The 19,380-nt window shown below is 36.9% G+C and overlaps 2 protein-coding genes across 5 annotated transcripts; one reads left to right on the top strand and one right to left on the bottom strand.

Annotated features, from left to right (window-relative positions):
* Positions 1-789: 789 nt before the first annotated feature.
* AnnIX (Annexin IX) lies at positions 790-13,859 on the top strand. Of its 4 annotated transcripts, none has more exons than XM_028183166.2 (8): positions 790-956; positions 1,180-1,219; positions 3,615-3,791; positions 6,914-7,118; positions 8,106-8,335; positions 9,906-10,002; positions 11,806-11,987; positions 13,630-13,859. In XM_028183166.2, exons 1-8 carry the CDS (start codon positions 805-807, stop codon positions 13,678-13,680), a joined length of 1,134 nt encoding a protein of 377 aa, XP_028038967.2. In that variant the 5' UTR covers positions 790-804; the 3' UTR covers positions 13,681-13,859. The 4 variants fall into 4 exon arrangements, with proteins under 4 accessions (XP_028038967.2, XP_028038966.2, XP_028038965.2 ...); XM_028183165.2 differs by having other exon boundaries at positions 13,471-13,859; XM_028183164.2 differs by having other exon boundaries at positions 12,996-13,859.
* Positions 13,772-19,380, bottom strand: LOC114249545 (DNA repair protein RAD51 homolog 3). Its single transcript, XM_028183168.2, has 7 exons — positions 18,934-19,380; positions 18,725-18,855; positions 18,399-18,505; positions 17,514-17,677; positions 17,244-17,372; positions 14,460-14,651; positions 13,772-13,903 (listed from the first exon to the last, which is right to left on the bottom strand). The coding sequence occupies exons 1-7, from the start codon at positions 18,973-18,975 to the stop codon at positions 13,874-13,876; spliced, it is 795 nt and encodes a 264-aa protein (XP_028038969.2). The 5' UTR covers positions 18,976-19,380; the 3' UTR covers positions 13,772-13,873.

The following is a 19,380-nucleotide window of genomic DNA, read 5'->3' as shown; positions in this document are numbered from 1 at the left end:
GCCCATAGACATCTACAACGTAAATGCGCCACCCACCTTGAGATATAAGTTCTAAGGTCTCAGGTATAATTACAACGGCTGCCCCACCTTTCAAAGCGAAACGCATTACTGCTTCACGGCAGAAATAGTAATTACCACTAGTAATTACGCAAATTATAATTTTGCGGGTTTGATTTTTATTACCCGATGTTATTCCTTAACTGTGGAAGTCAATCGTTAACATTTGTTAAGTACATATTTCATCAGAAAAATTGGTACCCGCCTGTGGAATTCGAACACCGTCGCATCGCTAGATACGAATGCATCGAACGTCTTATCCTTTAGGCCACGATGACTTATTTGAAATAAACTGACTTTCTTCTCTTGCCCTTATTCTACATAATGTGGTTTCAGCACAGTACGTCCCCTTCTCATGCTGCATAGGGAATCAGCCTAAGTTTTTTGACCGGCCTCCTGCATGACGTCAATCTCCAGTATCGACTACCAATATCTCCAGTAGTATTTTTATTACAAGGTGCCTAAAGGAGGTACATTTTCTATTTCTTCTTTTAGTGTTTCTTTTAATTCGTCCGTTTTGGTTCTATGATTTGCATTTTAAGGCTATAAATATTTACACTAAAATATAGGTTTTCATTATCAAAAGGATAGAAATACCACATTTTATTCATTTTTCTCTATTTTCATAATAATATCATAATGCTTCTGATTTACTGAACTTCATAACTATGTAATAAAATAATAAGAATTATAAAAAAAATAGTTATTAGTATTGGCAGATAATCACACCTTTTATAAAGTGACCAAATGTTTGAGGCATCTGATTCGAAAGAGAGGGCGAATAAAAACGAGACGGCTCGTTTCACAAGTTGCAATCGACTCGCTTCGCCTACGGTATATTTCGGATTTCGGAATTCTCTCCGGTATTGTGTGGTTGGGTGTGTCGCTGTTAAACAAAAGTACGTAGATTTTTCTTCTTTTATCTTTCTGATTAATAATATATTTTGAATTTGAATACAAATATACAAAGCGGTAAATATTTAACAACCAAATTACTATTGAATTCGGTAAATAAGCAATTAAGTTTCGCCGGTACGCCAATGTTTTAGATTACGGTAATGGTCGCAAAAACCGGTTCAATTTGTGATATATAAATAAAATTTTCGCTTTGCATTTTCCCAGGAATCTCAACATGAGCGGACAACAATACTACCCTTACAAGGTAAGTTCCACCTACAGAATCATTTGGAAAGCTCTACCTACATAGCAACTATATATTCTAAACCTTCTCACGAGATGATGTCATCTTTTAGGCGCAAACCACAAGGTTGTTTACAGCGACCGGTAAATGATTTAATCAAGAGTAAAACGAATAACAACATTAACTTACTGATAAGTTAGTTAGTTAACTATGGCTAAATATCCACCTAGCCAAAATTCACACCTAACCTTAATTAACTTTCGGTGGTTCAGAATATCTGAAAATGTCTTGGTACGCCATGACACTTTATATTTATATGTAACATAGTTTTGTCATTCATGTTATAATAATATGTGTAGCTTAATTGAACCCATCCCTTATGATGTATTTTATTTAGGTCACGAACGCTTTAGGTTGTTAGCGCGCTATCGTCCTACTAAATTTCTAATATCTATAAGAACAGTATTGTGATTGTAGATCGAATTTATTCATATCTTTAATTTAAAGGAGTGATTAAATCGATCAATCAGCTCCCATAGTTTAGGGAACACCTTACACCTAAAAGAAAGTTATGTAAACAAAAAAACAAGAGATTTTTTTATTGCTTAGATTGGTGTCCTGGTGTTAAGATAGGTGGACGAGCTCACGGACTATCTGATTTTAAGTGGTCACCGGCGCTTGTAGACATCAACAACATAAATGCCACCTCCGATTTAAGAGTACAACGGCTGCCCCACCCTTCAAACTGAAACGCATTACTGCTTCACAACAGAAATAGGTACGGTGATGGTAACCCGTGCGGACTCACAAGGCGTCCTACCACCAGATCATATCCGAAAAATAGTCTAAAGCAGATCTAATGTGATATTTTTTACTACCTTCGAAAGATAATAAATCTTGTTATATCAAGATTGATACAACTTTACTTTTAATTGTGGTAGGACGTAGCCCGCACGTGTAGGGATCACCGCCCTGCCTATTTCTGCCACGAAGCAATCATGCTAACAACGGTAAATATTAAAAATGCTAAGTTTAACAAGTTCCAAATAGAGTGTAATGTGTAGGTAAAACACGCATATTATCAACGGTGTATTTTCATATATTACAACTGAATCCTATACATACTGTGGCGTTTATTAACGCACCCTATGTTGTGAGGCGTAAGCCAGAACGCACGACAGGTGGAAAAAAAAAGATCTGTGACACGAGATTTTTTTACCGCCGACATAAGACAAAAAAAATTTAAAAAAGTGTTATGGACGGTACATATAACATGATATAACTATAACTGTGTAAGCCGCTGCAATAATATTCGTTCATATTCGCAATGGTTTCGATTGTGGTGATCCAAAAACACGATTTTCACGCGAAATAAAGAAGGGACTCTATTCGGACTCCCTCATTTGGTGCTCAACATAAAAAAGGTGCGTTCCTAAACGCCACAATACTTAATTGAGGCCGTCAGCGCAAAAGTGGCTTAACCCACAACTTTTCATAATCATGCTTATATGTATATTTCAATTTATTTAAAATATAATCAATTTTGATGCAAAACCGGTCTATACATAGTTTCACCCATAGATAACAGATGGCTTTGTAAACATGTAGTCGTCGTGGCCTAACGGATAAGACGTCCGGTGCATTCGTGTTGAGCGATGCACCGGTGTTCGAATCCCGCAGGCGGGTACCAATTTTTCAAATGAAATATGTACTCAACAAATGTTCACGATTGACTTCCACGGTGAAGGAATAACATCGTGTAATAAAAATGAAACCCGCAAAATTATAATTTGCGTAATTACTGGTGGTAGGACCTCTTGTGAGTCCGCGCGGGTGGGTACCACCACCCTGCCTATTTCTGCCGTGAAGCAGTAATGCGTTTCGGTTTGAAGGGTGGGGCAGCCGTCGTTACTATACTTGAGACCTTAGAACTTGTATCTCAAGGTGGGTGGCGCATTTACGTTGTGGATGTCTATGGGCTCCAGTAACCACTCAACATCAGGTGGGCTGTGAGCTCGTCCACCCATCTAAGCAATAAAAAAAAAAAAAAAAAAAAAACATTATTTTTGCGCGTAATCTTTTTTTTTTAATTCAAATTGATGAAAACTTAATCCTCATTGCTCCATAAGAACTATGGTAAGCTTAGGCCACTTTTGCGCTGACGGCCTCAATTACAATAAGCCTAGTTAGTAAAGATGTTTCGGTGTTTCCCGAGCGCTATGACATGTCCTTCTTCAAACGACGCTTGTGGAGAGTATTAAGCGGTAGACAGTGGCCTGGCTCTGCCCCTGGCATTACTGAAGTCCATTGGCGACGGTAACCACTCACCATCAGGTGGGCCGTATGCTCATCTGCCTACAAGGGCAATAAGAAAAAATGTATTCACAAAGTCCTAAATATAGAATGTTGTTTATAGTGCACCCCCACGGTGTACCCCGCGGAGCCGTTCGACCCGGCCGCGGATGCCGAGACCCTTCGCAAGGCTATGAAGGGCTTCGGCACCGACGAGAAGGCCATCATCGACGTGCTCTGCCGCCGCGGCATCGTGCAACGCCTCGAGATCGCGGAGACCTTCAAGACTAACTATGGCAAGGTGAGTAACTCGATTCATTGAAATTTAGGGTACACTATTTCTATTCAACAATCGTTCTAATTGTAATCTTTGTAGAATAAGGTATTGCTTCATAGATATTTTTAAAATTAACAATTAATAAAAAAAACAGGAGTATTCAATTGTGTTCTCATTAAAAAGAATTGCGAACCATTTAAAAAAAGTCTTCAGTAATATTAGTTAACAGCATTTCAACGATATCAGTAAACTTCATGTTACCGAAATAATAAATTCTTTCATTAGCTCGAAGGTCGCTTTTTATTGCCTTTGTATGCCGACGAGCGAACGGCCCACCTGATGATGAGTGGTTACTCTCGCCCATGGACGTCAGCAATGCGAGGGACAGAGCCAAGTCGCTGCCTACATTACTTCATTGCATAGACGATAGCAACGTGTTTTTTTTGTACATATTTGCTAGTAGCTTCGACTATTCCAACTATGCGCGGTTCGGTAGTTGAGCTCACGGGGCTCAACCTGGAAAAACTTGACTCATAACTATTTCACGTAGTTATCCCTGTGTCAAACACCGCGGACAACTTCGATTATTATTAATATTAAACTCTGTAGGTACAAGTTTGTAATGCTTACCGGGGAACGTAACGGGAAAAATACTAATCAAAGATAAAACTTTAATAGCATAACACTCGTACATAGTATATATAACCATGATAAGAACGGGTCTGTTAAATTCAATCAAAAATTAAAACATATATATATATTGTATGTACATAAAAATAATTAGTAATAAATTATTAGTGAACTGTTCTTTTCGCAATTAACTTCTATTAACAGGAAAAGAGGTAACCAACCACCTCTGTGTCCTACTTAATTCTGGTCTAACTATTAGATACCGTTATTACACGGCTTTGTTAAATATTTGGGCTGCGTTACCGTCATAACATTAAGCTTATTAATTCAAAACAGTTTCGTTTTCAAACTCTGAATTTTTAACCAGTAACCTTGCTTTCAATCAGCGTACCATCATTGAATCATTGTTGATTCATTTCAAAGTTATTGAGCTAATTTTTTCGATACCTACGTACCGTTCTCGACAGAAACTTTTACGCTTTGTCTAATTTGTCTTGAGACTCTGGAAATGTTTAGGTACCTAACTTACAATTTTCTTTGGCTCCGTAAGCGGCTACCGTTGCCTTAAATTAAAAATGACGGGTCTTGCCGCTGAATACTATTCTTTCTCTATTTTAAGGAAAACCTTGTCTTAGGGAAAAATATAAAAAAATAATTCTGTGAACAATGAACACGGTAATTGAACGTCAGTTCCAGGAAATGAAAAATATTTACTCTCCGGAACGATGCGAGGCGGTGCAACCGTAAACTTAGAATAGTAATAAACAATTCCCAACGTAAATAAACCGTAGCTACTCTGGTAAATTTTAATAATTTATTAGCCATTATACACGAGTTTTAAATCGGAATGAAAGTGAAGTTCATCAACATTATTTCTAATATGGAATATTTTACTTACTTATCTAATCAGTTACAATTGTTTACATAACGTTATAGTTGGCTTATACCTTGAGCCTTACCTTTATATCTTGAGCTATGTGCCAAATACGAACTTCAACTGAAATCATGAAAAACATTACTAACAAACCTACTCGTTAACTATATGTAGGTATGTGTTTTTAATATTAATAATTGGATAGCGAACACGTGAGAGATAATTTTAATTAATAAATTAATGTTTATTTCGATATGCCCCGAATTACAGTTGAACTTTTTTAAATATGAAGTCCATAAAACGAACAAGTTATTACGTTCCACACCTGCATAAGTAGTTTCATTGTGTGGCTCACATTAACCTAATTCCATTAGGCTGTTTATCGTGCAGAGGGTTATAGTAAAATTTACCTGCTTGTTTATTTTTAATGCGGGAAAATATAGAACGTTAAATTTAGAATTAAAATGTTGATTTTATGGGTAACCAAATAGTTTATAAGTTGTGAGCTTTATAGCGTGATTTCGGAACGAAGAGTTTAAAAAAAAAACAAAAATGGCGCGGTAGTAATAACGGTTATTGTTCCGATACCACTGTGATTGTATTATAGTGTACAATATCTCAAATTCTACTCTAATTTTCTGGCTGTAACTAGTTATATATGGTGTACCTTGTTAATAATTTTATTTGAATCTAAATTATAAACAACCTTTACTACAAATTATAGTCTGTAACCGAAAATGAAATTGTAAAAATTATATAGTTAAGATAGTCAACTTGATTGAAAGAAAAGAAAACTCTTCTATCTATGAAAGCAATTAATAGTGCTTAATACTATTAATTTCTTTCATAGACAGGAGAGCGTGAATATGATGTCTGCGGAGACCTTTTGGAATTGTTGCGTCTTGAAATCTTATAGTTAATACGTAGATCTGCTTCTTCGACGGGTAGACCATAAATATTCGTCATTACGGATCCTCCCGATCCATTAATGGTACTTTTAGGTACCTCAAACACCGGTCACCGTCCTCGCCGTACCCGCTTGCGACGAAGGGCTCTGCGAGTAAATTAACCCACAGGCATCACTGAGTTTCTCGCCGGATCTTCTCACTGGTTCGCGTTTCCGATTTGGTGGTAGATTCTGCGAAGCACTGCTCTTGCTAGGGCCAGTATTAGCAACACCTCCTGTTTGAGCCCCGAGAGCTCACCTACACGCTAGGGTAACCCTGAAATAGCATCTCAACGCTATCGCATAGGTAGAAAAAAAAGTGGTTTTTATTGTTCGACATAAACACTGTTGTGTACACCTTCAAGAAATACATAAATAAATGAGTCAATTTTTTTCACCTCACTCCGATATCATTGAATTTCTCTTCTTCGCGTATTAATAATTATCATCAGTGGTCAATAATGTCATTGATTTGAAACTATCCGTTACCTTTCTTACGTACGTATTTTTGTCAAATATTATTAAAAATAAGCATTAATCTTATGACCTCGTTATTATAGTATTATTATTTATGTATGTCGCGAAAATTCATTACCTTTCTTTGTAGAAATTTCTGAAAAGTTTCGTAACTGACATGGACAACAATAATTCATGTTTCTTTTAAACTAATGATTCTCTTCCTGGCGTTGCTGACAGGACTTGATTAGCGAACTCAAGAGTGAACTCACCGGCAACTTGGAAAATGTCATCGTCGCATTGATGACTCCCCTGCCTCACTTCTATGCTAAGGAGCTCCACGATGCTGTCTCAGGAATTGGAACCGACGAAGAAGCCATCATCGAGATCCTGTGCACGCTTTCCAACTATGGTATCCGTACCATCTCCGCATTTTACGAACAACGTGAGTTACCCAGCTATACAATATTTTTACAGTTCTAATTATAATAAATCATGCAGATCTTATAGAAAAAAAAAACTATTATTGTTGTTTTAGTTACATTCCTTACAATACTTATATAACAAGAACGCGCAAGCTTATCTTCTTAATAATGAATTTATTATCATGATATAAAACTAGAAGAATCTCTCGATTAAGGCATATCTAATTTTAAATTAACTTGATATGTTTTATTTCAAAGTCTTAACAATATCTGGTTAAGAACTGCATTCTTTGATAGAAACAAAAATCCAAGTCTCATTCCACGTAGGTACCTACCTACCTGTACCTCCATGCAATCCAACTTTGGACAAATAAAAACATGTTTTCCAAACACATCGACGATGAGGCGGCGGGCCGAGTTATTTGCATTAAATGAGGTCATCATTCGTGACGGGAATAAGGGCTCGTCAGACACCGGGGAATTACTGTGGCTTTTAATCAATATTTGAGCCCTGACCTCTATGAATATGATGTTTTAACTTGATAATAATGTTTGATCCTGAATTTATTATACTTTTTGTTCCTCTAACTGCGACATCAAAGATTGCTACATCTTGATTACTACCATCAACGAAACTTTAATTTTAATTACTAAAGCAATAGAACTACTAATGAGAATGATTTGCTTGTTTCTGAACAATACTAATCTTTACTGGTGGTAGAACCTCTTGTGAGTCCGCACGGGTAGGTACCACCGCCCTGCCTATTTCTGCCGTGAAGCAGTAATGCGTTTCGGTGTGAAGGGTGGGGCAGCCGTTGTAACTATACTGAAGCTTTAGAACTTATATCGCAAGGTGGGTGGCGCATTTACGTTGTAGATGTCTATGGACTCCAGTAACCACTTAACACCAGGTGGGATGAGCTCGTCCAACCATTTAAGCAATAAAAAAAATAAAAAAATCTTTAGGCCAAAAGTTCGATTTCAAAGTATGTGTTTTTCTCTATTAGTGTACGGCAAGAGCCTGGAATCGGACTTAAAAGGCGACACGTCGGGACACTTCAAGAGATTGTGCGTGTCTTTGTGCATGGCCAACCGCGACGAAAACCAGGGCATCGATGAAGGCTCAGCCAAAGCCGATGCTGAAGCACTAGCCGCCGCCGGTGAAGGCCAATGGGGAACCGACGAATCAATCTTCAATTCCATCCTTATCACTCGCTCCTATCAGCAGCTGAGACAGGTGAGATAAAAACATTCCTAGCACTCATTTTTTTTTCCGTTATTATTTAGCAGCACTTCTTCATGCGTTTCCCTCATTACTGAGGATCGACCCACTTCGATAAAGCGGCACGACACGAGAACCCTCTCATAGTGGCCGCCAGTAACTACATTCCCGATCCTGCGGACAGAATGGAAAGCAGTCGACGTCGCCCCAAATACGTCATTTTGGATCCTCCCGATCCACTAACGGTACCTCAAGCACCGGTCATCATCCTAGCCGAACCCGTCGCTTGCGACGAAGGGCTCGACGAGTAAATTAACTCTCAGACACAGCCCACTGAGTTTCTTGCCGGATCTTCTCAGTGGGTCGCGTTTCCGATCCGGTGGTAGATTCTGCGAAACACAGCTCTTGCTAGGGTTCGTGTTAGCAACGTCGTCGGGTTTGAGCCCCGTGAGCTCACCTACTAGTTAAGGCTACGCTGATATAGCCTCTCAAGGCTCTCAGCTTAGGTAGAATAAAAAACGACCACACGTATGCGAGTATTTCCATGAATATCGGTCCGCTGGTAGGTGGACTGCCTAATGGGTGCTGCCTCCAACTGCTCTGCTCTCCTGGCAGTTGACCATCTAATTGACGCCTTTCCTTTGGCTTGTTTGCCCTCAACCTGACTAAGAATGAGAAGTTTTTCCAAACTATTGCCGCACAGATGTAAAGTTATTCGTTAAGTGACCGTGGTAGATTTGTGATTATGGCATATTATGTACCAGAATTTGACCGATATAGTATTCAGTCATGATTTTTGAAGGTCAAATGACGTCATCCAGAGGAAGTGTCTTATTCGTATACGATGACTAAACTAAGTATATCAACATTGATAATCAAGCCGACATATGACTAACAAAATAGGATATAGTATATTTTATGTATCATCAACTATCATAAAATTCGCAAATATAGTAATTTATATAGTACTCAAAATTCGACCTTCGCAATATACTTGAATGCTAACCGTTGCGAATTTTTAAAACTGCGTTTACAAGGAAAATGTTTTCTATCGCACGTACACTTTTATTCTCACGTATACTTCAAAGTCAGACTTTCTTTAATGCTTACAAAACGAAATTATTAAACTTGACATTCATTCACATAGAATACAATTTTTATGAAAACATAATGGACGGAATTCCAGCTATACCTATCAGTGGTTGTTAAACTTTTGCACCCGCGATCTTGGCTTGGGCAAACCCAACTAGTTTTATCGCTTCGGTTACTGAAGAAACCCACGTTAAGAGAACATAGTCACCGTTCGAGATATGGCCCTAAATGATAACCCAGAATCGCCCTCTACTGAAACAGAGGATGCAAGTAGCCCACACACGGGGTATTATTATTGATATTCTTTTATCATATTGCAGAATTTAAAAAAAATACGCATGCATTATAAATAAATACATCGTTATAATTTGCTATGAACTCATTACGATCGTGACGTCACATTCGGTGACGAATCTTCATTGGAAATAATTGGCGGCGGTGGAGGCACTTATACGCGTGCATTGTTAATGGTTGGCTTTAACGTGTATTGCAGATCTTCGCCGAGTACGAAGCTTTGACCGGAAAAGACATTGAGGACTCGATCAAGAAAGAATTCTCTGGTAGCATTGAGAAGGGCATGCTTGCTATTGGTGAGTTTTATTAACTTAAGAGATATATTTTCGTCGTGGCTTAAAGGATAAGATGTCCGGTGCATTCGTATCTCTAACTATGCATCTGTGTTCAAATCCCGCTGGCAAGTACCAATTTTTGTAATAAAATACGTACCTACTTGACAAATGTTCTCGATTGAGTTCCACGGTGAAGGAATAACATTGTGTAATAAAAATCAAACCCGTAAAATTATAATTTGCGTAATTACTGGTGGTAGGACCTCTTGTGAGTCCGCGCGGGTAGGTACCACCACCAGAAAGCAGTAATGTGTTTCGGCTTGAAGGGTGGGGCAGCCGTTGTAACTATACTTGAGACTTTAGAACTTAATCTCAAGGTGGGTGGCGCATTTACGTTGTAGATGTCTATGGGCTCCAGTAACCGCTTAACACCAAACGGGCTGTGAGCTCGTCCAAACATCTAAGCAATAAATAAATAAAAATTTAAAGTCATTTTGTATTAATGTTTATACGCTCCAATAGGTAATCACTGTACATTAAATAAGACTATATTTCAACTATGTACGGTATAAGTGTACCTATTTCTTCAAAACCAAGTAATATCAACTTAATAATGCTACAACTGTATTTACATAGCTGTGTAGTTCAGACTCCAATGAAATTTTTTTTTTTTTGCAATCTTTTCAATGGGTTTGTTACCTAGTTGTATGGGACGTTTTCTTTAGAAGTTTTAATTAAATTAATAACATTATGATAGGTACGTTATTTAAAACCTATGACAAATGAAATTTTCCTAAAACATTATTCGATACGTCATATTTTAAAGATTAAGATTTCGGTGCTGTGCTATGAAAAGTTTACCTCTAAAGAAGTACTTCCAAATTAGGTTTACAGAGATGATTTGATAGATACTTGATAGATGATTGATAGATACTTGTGTTGGGAATGGTTTGCTCCCTAAAGTAAACAATTTTAAATAACAAAAAATTTAATTTATTTTTTATTTTGATTATTCTTGATCTACTACTACGAGTATTAAAACAAATTAATTCTACTAAATCTATCTCCTACTTACGCACAATGAGACAGAAAATTGATTAAATACATGTAAATGTGTATGTGATAAAAACATGTAAATTGTGCGGTGTGATGCAGTTAGATCTCGTTTGCACTTGTTAGTGTATTGAATGCGTAGAACATTTTAGGAACATTCTAGAGTAACCTATAAAGCTATTTATTAGTCATCGCGTCACGGCACGAGGTTATGAGATAGGAAAAAATCTGTCGACCTTGCGTTCAGTCATTCAACTTTTTGTCCAACATTTAGCAGTCAAAATCCATTGTAGCCGTGAATTATCTTTAACTAAGGCAATTTATCAATTGCATATATGAGACAATAGTGGGGCAGCGCGAAAATCAATGTTTTTAAATTTCATAAATACAATTTTAAATTAGAGAAACTTAAGTTTTTTATGGCATTAATAATCTCTCATCGAAAAATTGGTAAACTATGCTGTGAACTTGTATAATAAACTAAAGTATCTACAACGAATATTGACTTCAATGTCTGGAGGTCTGAAGACGACAATTACCACGATTAGAGCCGATCGTACCCCGATATCTGCTAAACGCCAATAGCCTCGGGGGCGATTCCGGCTTCTGCGAACGGGCTTTTAAGCCAAATTCAAAATAGTATCACTGACATTCCAAATCATTAAAATAACAAGTTGGCATATAACCACACAATTTCACACTAAAGTACCTATATTTTTATAAAAAAATAAAGGTTACGCTTTATCGTAATTACGATATTTCGATTTGTAGCCAAATGCGTAAAGAGCAAGGTCGGTTTCTTCGCTGAGCGTCTGTACTACTCGATGAAGGGCATCGGCACCAACGACAAGACGCTCATCCGCATCGTGGTGAGCCGCTCCGAGATCGACCTGGGGGATATCAAGCAGGCATTCCTCGAGAAGTACGGCAAGTCCCTGGAGACCTGGATCGCTGTAAGTGTTGTTCCCTCTTGTCTACACCTGACTTTAGATGTACCTTGAGCTTTAATTGTTATCATTCTGTTTACATTCGTTTTATGTTGGGAAAGGCAAATACTGATCTGTTTTATTTGAAATATTTCAAACCTTATAACTACAGATTAACAAACACGAATCACGAATCCATTTTAGTTCCCACCACCTCAACCCCTCTCCAATGTTTTGTGTTGTTTGACTAATCGCATGATATAGTAAACGTACAGATTTTATTATAATATTTTAATATGTATTTTATGAAATAAAACTGCCCCATATCTTCGAAGACTGTAACATATTTAGGTACGTGCTTAGCTGGCACTGTGTACTCTCATTGAAACATGTTTCTAACATTCACATTCACATTTTCATCGTAATCGACTATTTATTTATACAGATCTGAATAGATTAGACAAATCCGACCGAAAATACGTCAATACTTGTGGTTTTTAATATTTTATATGAAATTTGTGCTTATGGATTTCTTTCTAACCGGCAAAAATACTAATTGGAGTATATCGTGTTAACGTATCGATAAATCGCAGGAGCTTAGAATCCGTTTTGATTGCAGGATGACACATCCGGAGATTACAAGAAGGCTTTGTTGACCCTTGTCGATAAATAAGGTCCCGAGTGGGGATGACAACAAACCACCTATCTCGAATACTCTAAGTTTAATTTCGTTATTTTGTTAGGCTTTTAAAATTTCCATTAGGAACGTGACACTCGAGGTAACGACTGTACCTACTTCTAAAATAGGAACTACAACGAAAATAAATATCTCTTTTTAAAAGACAGCGTTCCCTCGGCGTGTCACCGGTTAGATCTGATGTACATTTTATTCATGGAGATCTGTATATTTTGCTTCCTTTATACTCATCAAGGTCACATAACTTTCTCTGCACCGTAGCTCTAACTGCTTCAGGCGCGCCAGTGCATGTGGCCACTAGACGCCTTAGTTTTACAAGTAGTTCGAATTGTTTTCAGGACGAAATCGCTGGTCCCCTCGGCGACCTCCTCTCGACAATGTGTTACTAGGCCGCTAGGCGTTAACACCGTATTACCACCGCCATAACTGCAGCGCTGTGTGGAGTAATACTGCATTATACACGCATAGTTCACAATTAAGACGAGACTTCTTTGGGATAATTGTTACGATATATAATATACATACATTGTGCCCGTTTGAAGTTCAGTTTTAATTGCAAACCGAATATTCGAATAATGAGAGTTCTCGGTCACGTTATATACGCCTTATGTAATCCATTATACTTACGCGTATCGCATTTGAATATATTGCATAAATGTAAGCTATTTTTGTAAGAATTTATTGTGATCACACATTCACCCAAGCCGCAGTGTGCACGTCGCGTGTTTGAAACTATGGGCCAGTTTTGTTTCCATTGCCGTTTTTGTTCCGCTAACTTTACTGCATAGCATTTTTTTCGGTCTTTGTTTACAGGAAGACCTAACGGGTGACTTCAAGCATGTGTTGGTCACGCTAAGTGCTTAAATCCTACAAAAATAATTATTATACGATTGTTTATTTTTATAGTATTGTTTTGTCGCGCTTGACGCATGTGAATTACGGTAGTTACAAAGTACGATGTGCAATTTGCAGGACGATACGAAAGGAGACTTCAAACGCGTGTTACTCACCCTTGTTTCGTAAGAGCATAATAATAAGACTACAAATGTCTCCAGCAACTGCCTTTTCAATGTGTAACTGTTATGAGATATGTCTTAGAAATTATAGCTTGATATTTTTGTGAAAATGAGATATTTATTGGTGCTGTAGTATTGTTTACAATCTACATTATATTTATTATTGATTAAACTCTGTCTATGTTCGATGTTTAGTTTCATTATGAATCCCTTATTCCTTCTCTTGTTATCTGCAATAAAAACAATTGGATTTGAATGCGGTTTGACTTTCGGTTCTTTGATTACGTTATTGTAATCTGGCGCCGTCCCAAAAATGTGCTACATTTTACTAGGAAACCCCAAACTGTTGGCTAAGTTCCAAAACTATCAATCAATGACGAGTATCGATCTTACGTGATACCGTATTGGGAAGGTTTCCTGAACCGAAATAGGATTATATCTACAATAAATCACATAACTAATCTAAACGATAAATATTTTTGTATTCCAAGACTAAGTTTAATTTTCAAGTAAATTATTATTTATGACAAATCTAGTGCGAGTGAAACCGCCGACACGTGTAAGTATTTAGCTATAGATTTAGTTAAGACCGCAATAATTCAAATAAAAATACGTGGTTCTCAAATCCACGTGAGTGATTTTTAATAATATTAAAGTTTGATTTTCAGTCAGGCTTTTTATTAATCAGTTTTTGTTTAATTAAAATTTGATCATGATGTTAATTTTACATAAAATAACAATGGTTATTGTTTTCCCACAAGATTTTTTATAATTTACACAACTCACCTGAAACTTTGCAACTAAATTTGGTGCGTTATTACTTTTAAGTAGCAGTGCTAGCCTGCTTCCACCCAATTCACTCGGATTGGACAACAGTAACCGTTTGTTGCAACGATGGGCCCAGGCGTCGCCCAACGAGCCCACCACAGCACCACCGGACAAACCCAATCTTGTGCTCATCTCATTTACCAGCACAACCTAAAAATTACAGTTGTAAGGTAGTTGATTATAACTTAGTGCAGAACACCAGATTAGCAAGCTATTTATTTATTTAGGTTTTCTAATAAAAGATATATCTAAAATTCTCGTGTCACAATGTTAGTTACCATACTCTGAAACGGTTTGACCGATTTTTATGAAATTTTATATGCATGTTAAGTAGGTCTGTGAATCGGCTACTATCCATTTTTGATACCCCTAAGTGATAAGGGTTGTCCGCCCCTAATGCCGGCCACTGACATGCGCGCAAATATTCGTACATTGTACGAATGTTTGCGCGCATGTGAAGGGCCGTCAAACATTCATTCGCAAACCTAGCGGCTGTGCAAATGGGTTCGCATACTCAATTTGCGAACCCGTTTGCGCTTCCTCCTACACTTGTTTACGAATGTCTCACGAATTTCTCCTCCTTTTTAATTCGTCAATAGAACATTGAAGAGAAAAAGAGTTTTTAATTCTTTCCCAGACATCATTAACAGCCATGCTGTTTTTATGGGATTTCTTTTGACGAAGATACGCTACACAGTAGACGTCACGAACTATGAAAATGGCGTATAGTATACGTCCGTTACCTTCGCAATCGTCGGCGCAACTGGGCAAGCGAATGTGTGGGAGACTACGCGAAGGTTCGAGGTTCGCGCGCTTTGATGTCTGTTAAAAAACCGACACAGCTTGGAAAACCACGAATGCAGCGAAAACTTTGCATAATCATTCGCAAATGTTGTCCTACACTTGTGGGTTTGCGTAATCGTGCGCATGTGAGTGACCGGTGTAATATTAATTTTTTGGACAATTTTTTTTTTTAGTTATAATGAGCAATTATGTGGTTGAATGAGGTTTAGTTATTTTTATATTCCCTCATCGTTCACAACGCTACATGCCTCTTTCACTCATTTACCACATCCTTACACACAATAAATTAGTTTTTTTTTCTACACTACAAATTCCCTAGAAATCTTATATATGGCAAAACAACGTTTTCCGGGTCAGTAAGTTAACTATAATTCATAAATATTTTTAATACGTTAAAAATAGGTTAATGCTAAATCTAATGCTGCTGCTATGTTCTCGGTATACCACAAACACTTGGACGGTAGTAGTATTGTAAGTAATGCGAGTTAATACAGGTAGGTACCATCCAAACTGCTTTTTGCTGCAAAGCAATAATGCGTTCCAATTGGTAGGTTAGGGCGATTTTTAAGCAATGAAACTGAGTTTGTTTCGCATCGCCCGCCACCGGAGTAGAGTTCATCCATACTACCTGGAGCCACTGCGGTCATCCACAATGCGTTTGCAAAGATCTTTATGCCACGTACCAACCGGCTATGGAATGAGCTCCCCTCCACGGTGTTTCCCGAGCGCTATGTCATGTCCTTCTTCAAACGAGGCTTGTGGAGAGTATTAAGCTGTAGGCCACGGCTTGGCTCTGCCCCTGGCATTGCTGAAGTCCATGGGCGACGGTAACCACTCACCATCAGGTGGGCCGTATGGTCGTCTGCCTACAAGGGCAATAAAAAATATTTTGTTGCGAACCGATGTAAGTTCTGGCCATTTTATTATTAGGTGCCTAAAGATTGGGTGCACTTGTTCACTGTAGTGCATTAAAAAAAAAACTTTCTTGTCTGTCTGCAAAGATTGCGATCGATTTAACATTAAATCATTTAGCACAAAATTAACATGTTGATTCATTTTAAATGTTAAGTGTTCTGTAGTAGGGCAAATAAACATTTCTTATCATAATTTCTATGCCACCTCAAAGTTACATCGTCCGGTCGATCACATTCTTCAAGTGACCGGACATTTTTTGAAAGTCGATCCGGACCGAATGATAAATTTAATAATATTAATTAAAAACATATTCATGACCGTCGCGTGTTATAAACATGCCTTTCCTAATCAAACCGTTATGTTGCAATTTTTTTGTTTGCGTTTCTCTGTACGTTTATATATAAATAAAATGCCGCCATGCACAATTTTTTTTTATTGCTTAGATGGGTTGGACGTGCTCACAGCCCACCTAGTGTTAAGTAGTTACTGGAGCCCATAGACATCTATAACGTAAATGCGCCACCCACCTTGAGATATAAATTCTAAGGTCTCAGTATAGTTACAACGACTACCCCCCTCTTCAAAACGAAACGCATTACTGCTTCACGGCAGAAATAGGTAGGATGGTGGTACCTACCTATATAATATGTATTTAAAATTGTTTTTTTTTTTTCAAATATATATTGTCAGATAAACCCAAAGTCCGTCTGCTGTTAGTTCATTATTTCATAATAATTGGGCACATGAGATGGATGTCTCATTCAATTTACTAGTTTTTTTTATTACCCAATATTGTTGTATCATTGCGGAAATAGTGACCACTAAATATTAGTGGCGTCTTTAGGTATCTTAAATTAATACCTGTCAGGATTAATCCAGGATTACTCTCCATACCAATTAGACAAAAGAGGCTCCAAATATCTTATTGTTATGCAATAGCTATTGTTAATCAGCAACAAAACTGGTAAAGAGACTAATGAGAAACCTATTCTTGTAATTTTAATAAGTGTTTAGTCAACTTACTGCCACCAGGCCTTCCATGGCTATCCTCTGTAAATCAGCCATTTGACGAAATAACAGTCCAGTTCTCTTTTGCACTGATATCCCTTCTTTGAATGGAAATGTTATCGAATCAATAACTATTAATTTAACCTGGAACAATGCATAAACAATTTGGAGCTCATACCACAATGTGTTAGGCGATGTCAAAGGAATTAAAATTGTACACCAATTCCAGCAATAAATTGTTTAATAATGAAATTTTCAATCTAAAAATATTGTGTTTTCACTTACTCTAGGATGTTCTGCTACAAAAACTGAAATTCTGTTCATACATGCACAAAATTTCTCAATCCCAAATGCATTAATGTAATGTAGTCTGTCCAATGCCTCTTCTTCATTGAACAAATATGATGGTTCTATCTTTTGACATTTTAATAAGCTTGCAGTTAAAATTTCTAAACAGAATAAAATTCATTAAAAAAAGCACTACAAGAAAAGTGAATATGACAACATTTTTTGTATTGCATTTTTATTCTTTGTATTGAAAAAAAATCATTAAGCATCCGGTTACAATAAAAAAGTTACTACTACAATAGCATACTAAGGTACTACTCAAAGAAACAAGAAAATACTCACTCAAGTGATAACACCAAAAAATAGGCTAAGGAACCAAATTAAAGATGACACTCTCTGCCTATTCTCTACTTTAGTACTTAAGAGTAAGTACTTACAGTGCTTAACGGTAGACAGAGGCTTAGCTCTGCCCCTGGCAATGCTGAAATATATGGACGACGGTAACCACTCACCATCAGGTAGGCTGTATGCCCATAGACAAAGGAAATAAAAATAAAAAATTGCCATTCAGAATTATTAAATATATACAATGTTCAAGGACAATAGGGGACTACTGGGTACTGTGAAATGAAGAGTGTGAGTATAGCTAGAGTCACATAGCAATTTTGTGAGGTGTTTATTATTGTAATTAATAATAGTAATTACAATAATAAACACCCCACCAAAAATGTGACCTGTTATATTACACATAAATCTAGCATATTTCTTTTTTTTTATCCAATGATTTGCAATTGTTTGTTGTCAACTCTCTAACTTAATTGGTATAAGCCATTTCATCTTTTATATTCATTATATGATTAATTGATTATACAAAAAAAATACCTTTAAACCTGGTTGGTGTAAAGTTTGTGTTAGTGTCTATGTACAGTGCCTCTGCATTCAATCCGCTTAAAACTTTTGGTATTTGTACTGAAGCACAGAGCTGTAAACTAAAGTGGTATATTTTGATTGGTAATAAAAATCTACAAAGAAAATTCTACTGTATACATCTGAAAGAACTAAGAATGATAAGGGGATAATTTTCAAGCTTATGAATGGTTTATCGACTTGTAAATTATCCTTCTTACGTTAACATGATAACTGGTGTTAATTCATTGATCATGTTCGCTAGAAGTCAAACATTCAACTCATGCTTATTGAGTTCTTACCACAACTGTGTTTTTCCTGTACCAGGAAGACCAAGTAACTCTGTGAGTAAGCCTAATTGCACTCCACCATTCCCTAGAATATGATCTAAGTTCTGACTAAATGTTGGAATGGAGGGTAAACAGGTTTCTTTCTAAAAAAAAACAAGATTATTTTGCGCAAAAAAGAACTATGACATTCTTATAAGTTGAATAATTCTATTTTTATTTACCTGCCACAATTCCGTTGCAGTATGGATTTTATAATTACTCATATTCGGTTATGTTTACATTTTCTTGTAGGCATAAGTATATTTTTATGTCAAATTTACATTTTCAAACCATTATCAACAATAATACCTACACTTATTACTATGAAGAACCATCTCAAATAGTGTTTTATGAAGAATCACACATATGAACAGTTTTATAAGCGATGGGCGGTGTTAAGATTTATATGACTAGGAAATTATTAATTTTAAAATTTTAATTCATTTGAGACTTTGGCGGGAATGCTGAAGTTTTTTATTTCTTTTTATTGCTCTTGTAGGCAGACGAGCATACAGCCCACCTGAAATTGAGTAGTTACCGTCACCAATGGATGGACTTCACTTATGTCAGGGGCAGAGCAAAGCCGCTGCCTAAGTTGTGTGAATTGCTATATTTTATTAATTCAGTGT

The sequence above is a fragment of the Bombyx mandarina genome, chromosome 07 (genome assembly GCF_030267445.1).
Source record: "Bombyx mandarina strain Sakado chromosome 07, ASM3026744v2".
Lineage (NCBI taxonomy): Eukaryota > Metazoa > Arthropoda > Insecta > Lepidoptera > Bombycidae > Bombyx > Bombyx mandarina.
Note: the sequence above shows the minus strand (reverse complement) of the source record. Positions and strands in the feature narration are given on the sequence as shown.

Coding starts and splice junctions, on each gene's coding strand:
- LOC114249545 (XM_028183168.2), bottom strand. CDS start 18,975: ATGAGTAATTATAAAATCCATACTGCAACGGAATTGTGGCAG. Junction 18,856..18,933: donor CTGCAACGGAATTGTGGCAG/GTAAATAAAAAT, acceptor GTTTTTTTTTAG/AAAGAAACCTGTTTACCCTC. Junction 14,652..17,243: donor CCATGGAAGGCCTGGTGGCA/GTAAGTTGACTA, acceptor TGTAATTTTTAG/GTTGTGCTGGTAAATGAGAT.
- AnnIX (XM_028183163.2), top strand. CDS start 805: ATGTTTGAGGCATCTGATTCGAAAGAGAGGGCGAATAAAAACGAGACG. Junction 957..1,179: donor TGTGTCGCTGTTAAACAAAA/GTACGTAGATTT, acceptor GCATTTTCCCAG/GAATCTCAACATGAGCGGAC. Junction 8,336..9,905: donor CCTATCAGCAGCTGAGACAG/GTGAGATAAAAA, acceptor CGTGTATTGCAG/ATCTTCGCCGAGTACGAAGC.